Here is a 7,178-nt window from a genome sequence, read left to right as displayed (position 1 = left end):
GCCTTTCAGGATGCCAATGGTCAGCCCACTCTCAATAGGGGATCAACTTACATTCACGCGAACCTATGCACACAAGGTTCCCCCTCCGCCAGGGCTTCCATCCCTTGCCTTCCCTCCCAGCCCTCCCACACCCCTCTTCAAGTACACACATGGCCCAGGCTCTCAACACAGGCCTGACAGGGCCCCAAGGGAGAGGGTGAAACACTCTCAGTTGTAAATACCCCTTCCCTGCCCCCACCTTGCCCTCAGCCTGAGCACACAGGACACCTAACAACAGAGCTGAGACTGCTCTGGGTTAAAGACAAGGAAGAGCCACAACTTAGAAAGACAAATCGGAGACAAACTTCAGCCTGGGATGTGGTGCAAACATAATGGAAGTAGCCAGCATGGGAAAATAGTCTCATGTTAGCGCTGCTATGTTCAAAGCCACTCTCAAGAGAACCTAGCAAAACCAGAGAGTCAGGAACATGAAATGTATGTTACCTACATCAACTGTCTACCCCACGCTGGAGTTTCTTTTGAAACAAGGCAGAGGAAATATGAATTAAAGAAAGAAAGCCTGTTTCCTGAGCCTTGAAAAGTTAATGCTTTGTGAGGGGTGGGGACGATTTAACCAACTGAGACCCATTATTAGAAAATTATCTTTGAGCACATTGAGATTGACACAGATCTTAAAACTGTTTGATGGGAAAATCAAAATAGCAGGATATCCTCTGCGTCTCTAACATCCTCCCTAAAAGAGAAGAAACTAACTTCTCCCTGACCTAACCCCTGAGCTCTGCAAACTGTCACAGGCCAGGATCCTGCTCTTCTGAAAATGATTGAGAGCTGCAACCTTCCAGGGAAACACTGGGACACCAGGAGGTGTCCTGGCCATGCCCCACACTAGTCTCACCGAGCACTTGTTGGATCTAGCTTATCCTATCGTCAACCTAAATAAAAACAGAAAAACAACCCGAAGAACACTTATTTGAGAGTAGCAGGGGGCATCACTACTCAAGTCCACACACACAGTAAACCATGGGCACATTCAGAGTCTAAGGCCAGCGAGAAGCAGTAAAGACAAAACAAGAAAGATCCTATCTGATGTTTTCAAACAATAATTCTTGGCCACAATGATTGACAAGAAGCACGTCATCAATCTAGTGTTGAACAGGCTCCTAGGCAGATCACCTTCTTAAAGTACTTTTTGGGTCAGATTCAGCAGCATCTGAGCATGCTTGTGGTCTGCTAATCTTCTGTGACAGTTACTTACAGACAATTGTCTGTAAGAATTCTTTCCTAATAACTTACCAGCTCCATTGACGTTTTAGGAATTTTTATATAAGGAACTCCTCTCTAATTCTGACACAGACTCACCAGCCTGCTCTCTGAAGCTGGATTCCCACCTCCAGACCATTCTTCCACCAATCTGCCCTCAATAACCTTCAGACCTTTTGTATCTCAATCTTCAAGCTCATCCTTAAGTCCCCCTTCTCCATAAAACATTCCCTAGGCACCGCTGTATACAGTAGTTTCTGCTGCCTCTAAGCACTGATAGGAAGCATTCACCCATGACTAGAAGTTCTTCCAGATTTTGTAAACATACATAAATAGTCTTTGATTTCATTTATTGTTACACACACACACACACACACACACACACACACACACATACACACATGTCTCTGCAAATAGATCATGAACCCAAGGACAAAAACGATGTCTTTTTCTACTGCTTAAACATAACTTTATTGATAAAGCACAACTCTTAGATGAACAAATTTAAATCAATACAAAAGTATAGCTTATTTATGACATATAGTTACTTCACTGTCAGTTTAGGTAAACAATATCTCAACCTAGGTAGAAAGTTGAATGAATAAATGTTTTCTCTGTGCAAGCTCTAGTATGTATTTGGCATATTTAAAAAGGCTCAGTCTAAAGCCAGCATCAATGGCTATTGAAATCTGTGATTCATTTTTCCTAAATAGCAGCCCAAAAGATCTCTTTGCCACACAAGCGCAATGAAAATCAAAGAAGTTACGAACAGCATTGTTCCCACATGCAAACTTAAGAAACATTACTTCAGCGTTGTTTGGAATGGATCTCAAGTCACAGTTTCGTTAAAACTTTCAGAACTTTTACTTTGACCACCAGATCCTTATGATTTGCTAATGCTCTGATTTTCTTAACACATACTCCAGATTCTTTGAATAAAAAAAATAATGAGCTCCTGCTGAATTCTCTCCTGGATGATGCAAGCCCTTCACTTTTTATGTTGTCGTTTATATTTTCAAAAAGAGTAAGGATGTTAAGAAGAATCTCTCTATCCCACTCCTTATTAAAGAGGGAAATCAGTTCTGATGGTACTTTACAACTGACCAGCTCTCTTGTCATGGCTGGATTTTCAGTAAAGTTTATAATTAGTTTCATAGTCTGTATCTTGGTGAAGTGATTTCCCAGGAATAGCAAAGCAAAAAAGTCTGGAAAAGAATAGGAAAGCAAATGTTGGTAATGATTAGTCACGGTCATGTTGGTTAACAGCCTTAATCCAGCCATCTGCACGGCTGAGTCCAAGCGACAAATCATGGTATCGTCACACACTTGACTAATGTAAGTCTTAATCTTGCCCTGATTTTCAGAATTAACACTGAGGTTATTAAGGGCATTGTAAGTCTTTTCCCTAATAATGGGGTCTCTGGTTTTTATCAGTTTTGCAATAATTGGGACACCGCCCAATTCGCGTATGGCATTTTGATTAAATGAATATGCTGCATTGTTACCCAGTGTGACCAAGGCTACCTCCTGAGTAAAAGGGTCATTTGTTCTCTCCAAGATGTTAAGGACCTTTTGAAGGTCAGGGGCACTGAGAATATCATCAATTTTATAGGGAAAGCTGAACTTGCCCCTGCGTACAGGCCATGCTGTGGCTGGAGCCTTGGTGCTCTTATTTCGATTCTTTCTCTTGACTTTTCCACTTGCCCTGCTCCTAGCCCTCGAGCTGCTCCTGCCGCCAGGGTGGCAGCCTCCACCCCTGCCTCCTGGGCAGGGCAAACTCGATGTCAGGGTCCTGCTCCCTGATATGTTAGCAAACCTGATCCCTCTGCCTGCCTTTGCACTTGCCTGTTCCTTTAGGATCTTGAAAAGGGCCTTAGCCTTAGCTTCTAGGCCACCTCCGCCCTGGGACTCTGGCTGCTCTTCCTTCTTTACACCCAGACCATCCTCAGGTCCCACCTTTACATCAGCCTTGGCCTTTGAATCGTCTTGAGGTTTGGCTCCAGCCCCAACCCCAACATTAGTCTTAACTCCTTTCTCAGTTTTGCCCCCAATTTCTGGTTTGTCACTACAAGACTCTTTCTCTACTTCCTCCTCCTCCTCTTCCTCATCTTCTTCATCATCCCAGAGTTTCTCATCTTTTCCCCAGGTCAGTCTGTATACACAGTAGCAGGCACCAGCCCCAATGACCATGCCTGCAGCCACACATCCAGCTTCCCGGGTCCGGCCCATGATGCAGCTGGGGTGAATCCCTTAACTAGGACACAAAGCTGGCTTGCTGCGGTCCAGAATATTCCCAGGTCAGGGGCAAATTCTTCAGACTTTGCAGGTAGGAGCAGCTACAACAGCAGGTACAGTGAGACCTGGAGGAAAAAAAAGATTTCAGACTTTGACTTCTCCAATTGTGTTTTCATACATAAACAGACTGAATTGCTTGCCTACAAGCATACAGACATACAAAGACAGTGGCTAGCACTTGGGACTTGGTATCCTTCTCATTCTTCCTTTCCTTCATCTGGAAGCAACTTTGGAAGTTTTCCAAACACCCAGATTCTCCAACCTTTTGTTCTTCCACCCATCCCTACAACATTAAATTGAATGAACTTATATGTTGCCTATGACCTTTACCCTTCCAGATGTCCTGAGTCAGGGTCACCCTCATATACACTGTCAGAGATGCAAGGAGTCCTTCCTCCTTTCCAGCCTCTTGCAGATCTGCAAACAAAAGAATACAGAAGTATGATCTGAGAGTTCAAGAACCAGATAAATCATACCCAACACAGGATATATACCCATCTTCTGAATTTCCAGGCCCTTGCCCTTCACTGCAGTATTTCTTACCTTCTGTTCCCTTCCTCACTGCACAGGGATGTGGCATTATCCCCCTTCCCCTCTGCCTTGGATGATCAGTCTCCTGGCGCCCCCACTACTCTGTCTGTCACTTCTTCCAAAGATGACACTAGGCACCCTTTCTTGTAAAGAAATGGACAGAGGTCTCTAAAAATCAGATAGACTTTAAGTGCATCTGCACTTCCTTCTGCCACCCAACTATCTTAAAGACAGTCTCTCAACTCTGTAAAACAATTATATAGATTTCCACTGCTCAGCAAGATTACTTCCCTCCCTCATCTCAGTTCCTAACTTCACCAAACTTCAGGACTAACAAACTGGGTGCCTATTAGACTAACACCAAGGACACTGCACCATACAGTATTTTAGAATAATGTCATCCCATCTCCAACCCAGCACTCTCTACAGCTATCTCCACCTATCTCCTACTTGGTTTCTTATCTGCAAAATGCTTCCTTTTGTAAGCTCAGGACCACAGAAAGAGACAGGAGAGGGTGATGGAGTCCACTCGAGTTCATTGTCACCATTATCATCTACTCCAGTGACCCCCCTCACCCCAGACAGTGTCATCACGCTTTTTCTGACCTACTTGATTCTGGAAATTGTTCCTCCCTCCCCTGCTCTTCTGTTTGGACTCGTCTTCAGGAGCAAGATTCACAGATACAGCGCCTAAGCAGAGACAGAACACAAAACACAGATCGTCTGAATGCCAGTTTTCCCAAATCTGGAGAGCTAGTTGGTCGTACGGATTTCATGTTTTTATTTCTCACTCTACCCCAGTTCTCTGGGCTCTGCTGACACCACCCTGGTGCTATATTACTACATTCTGGCACTCCTTTCTGCGGTGGTCGGCCATTTTCCCTGCAAAAACCACACCCCTTTGGAAGTGCAGGGTTGGAGGCTGGCCTAGCGAGTACGGAAAACAGGAGCTGTGGAAGATGACAACTCTCTTCTGTTCTCCCCACCCCAGCCCACCCCCAAAGATAGCCATTTTTTTTTCTGTGGAACTATGGGAACTGTCCTTTTTCCCTGAGACAGGGACAGGGGAGAACAGACACATAGATTGCTAAAGAGTCAATAATGGTCCCGAGTTATGATGAAGCCCTAAGCCATCACCACCTATTTGCAGGCCTCGGGCAATCTGAGCTTTAGACTGACATGCAGAAATTCGATGTCGATTACTCCTTTGCTTGAAAAGGTACTGCGCCCTCCTGAATGACAGAGGAAAACAGTCTCACTACTTCAAAATTCTGTCTTCGAAGAAGCATCCATGCACCAATCCATAATACTTGCCCCTGCGGATTCAGGACATGCCAAAGACTCCCCGCCCCCAAACCCTAATCCAGTGTCTCCCCTGGAATCTCTCCCTCCAATGTCCATCGGTTTTTTGTTTGTTTGTTTTTTGTTTTTGTTTTTGTTTTGTTTTGTTTTGTTTTTTTTGTCCTAAGAGGGTCGGAAGACATTGCAAGTGCAGGAAGGGAGCAGAGTGTGTGGCTGGCATCTCTGCTAACCGCTACTCATAAGACAACAATCCCCAGGCATACCCCATCCACAACACAGACCTGCGGGGATCCAGGCAATTACCTTCTCCTCCTTCTTCCGCAGCAGGCCAGCTTGCTCTCAGCAATAACACAGAGAGAGCAAACACCAAATGTAGACCCGAATTAGAACGACGCCTGCACACGTCGGCTTCCACTCACGTGAGTGTCACGTCACTAGTGAGATCAGGACTCGGACTACACTCCTGCCAACACTGCCACAGGAGGCAGCCTTTCCCTCTCCTTCCCCACAACACCAGGTCCTGCCGCTATCCATTTCCTCTTTGTTAGTCCCCAAACCAGAAGGAGCTTCTTTTGTGGTTGGAATTTGCCTTTCTATGCTTAACACAGAGCCTGTGTGGGCCTTTTCTTCCTCTTCTAGGAATAATCCTGGCGTTTCTTTATTCCCACCCCCAGATACTTTTCCCTTCTTCCCTCCCCCTTTCAGCTAGGGTAATCCAGCACTTCCCCTGCACTCCTACACCAAACAGCATTTCAGAAAAGGAGACAAGGAGTGGAATTATTTTTCTTAAAATTTTCTGCCCACTTGTTAAAAATCAGCTTCACTTTTACACTGAGGATATAAAATGATGTTTTTCATTTGTGTGGAGAAAAATTTAAGACGAAGAGGAAAACCCAGTGGACCTTACTAATTGCAATATATGTGCATTTATCACACAAAAGTATTTCTAGTGATTGCAGACAAATAGTTGCTTTCAAAATACGCTGATTTGTTTTTAAAATTGAAAACTGGAATTTTTGCATGAATACGCTAAGAAAAGATGGCCAGTTGTCTGATTTGGACCATTTTATACAAACTGCTCGTTTATTTTTTTTTCTACTTTTGCCTCAACTTGCAATTTGGTAAAATAAAAGCAACAGAATCAGCCCTAACTTATTTAATTAAAGTAAGACATGTAGTTAAGTACCCAGAGGCTTTGCTGATTGCCCCAGGAAAGATTGGATGGTTGCTCTAACCACCTGCTCCTGGAGTAGATTCCAGTCTACTGCAGCTGAGACAGCTGAGAGCCAGAGAAGATGATGGGAGAGGCCCATTCTCCTTGCTCTACCAGAGCCTTTCATTCCCTGTGCGCAGGCAGCTGTTTGTTGCTCAGTCCAAACACACACACACACACACACACACACACACACACACACACACACACACAGGTAAACCACAATAATACATGCCCCCTTTATTCAGATTGGTTCCTTTATGCCTTTCCCCAAATTCCCAAGAAGTATCTACACATTGCATAGAAGAGCTTACTAGTACCACTGCCTCTCTGCCCTTGTTCATGGCACTCTTGATCCTGTTGGCATCAGTACCCGAGAGCAGCTTGCCAGGCCTCTCTGGCCTCCTGAACTCCAGGACATCCAGGAAGAACCGAAGTTTATTTCAGGGACACTGCCTATAAGTTCACACTCACATTGATGACCCCCTCGGTCAAATTGCTCTCAGGCATACTGACAACACTGACCACACTTAACCTAGAGCAGGCATTTTCACCTGGCCAACTGTTGCCTGAAACT

General features: G+C 44.7%; 1 protein-coding gene across 4 annotated transcripts; it reads right to left on the bottom strand.

The window, feature by feature from the left end:
* Positions 1–1,704: 1,704 nt before the first annotated feature.
* On the bottom strand, positions 1,705–5,808 carry Armcx1 (armadillo repeat containing X-linked 1). Of its 4 annotated transcripts, none has more exons than XM_036174593.1 (4): positions 5,670–5,808; positions 4,697–4,776; positions 3,886–3,972; positions 1,705–3,620 (listed from the first exon to the last, which is right to left on the bottom strand). In XM_036174593.1, exon 4 carries the CDS (start codon positions 3,487–3,489, stop codon positions 2,095–2,097), a length of 1,395 nt encoding a protein of 464 aa, XP_036030486.1. In that variant the 5' UTR covers positions 3,490–3,620; positions 3,886–3,972; positions 4,697–4,776; positions 5,670–5,808; the 3' UTR covers positions 1,705–2,094. The 4 variants fall into 4 exon arrangements, with proteins under 4 accessions (XP_036030486.1, XP_036030484.1, XP_036030487.1 ...); XM_036174591.1 differs by having other exon boundaries at positions 4,693–4,776; positions 5,692–5,808; XM_036174594.1 differs by having other exon boundaries at positions 3,880–3,972; positions 5,692–5,808.
* Between the last annotated feature and the right edge of the window lie 1,370 nt (positions 5,809–7,178).

Source organism: Onychomys torridus, chromosome X (assembly GCF_903995425.1).
Source record: "Onychomys torridus chromosome X, mOncTor1.1, whole genome shotgun sequence".
Taxonomy (NCBI): domain Eukaryota; kingdom Metazoa; phylum Chordata; class Mammalia; order Rodentia; family Cricetidae; genus Onychomys; species Onychomys torridus.
This window is presented reverse-complemented; position numbering and strand designations above follow the sequence as displayed.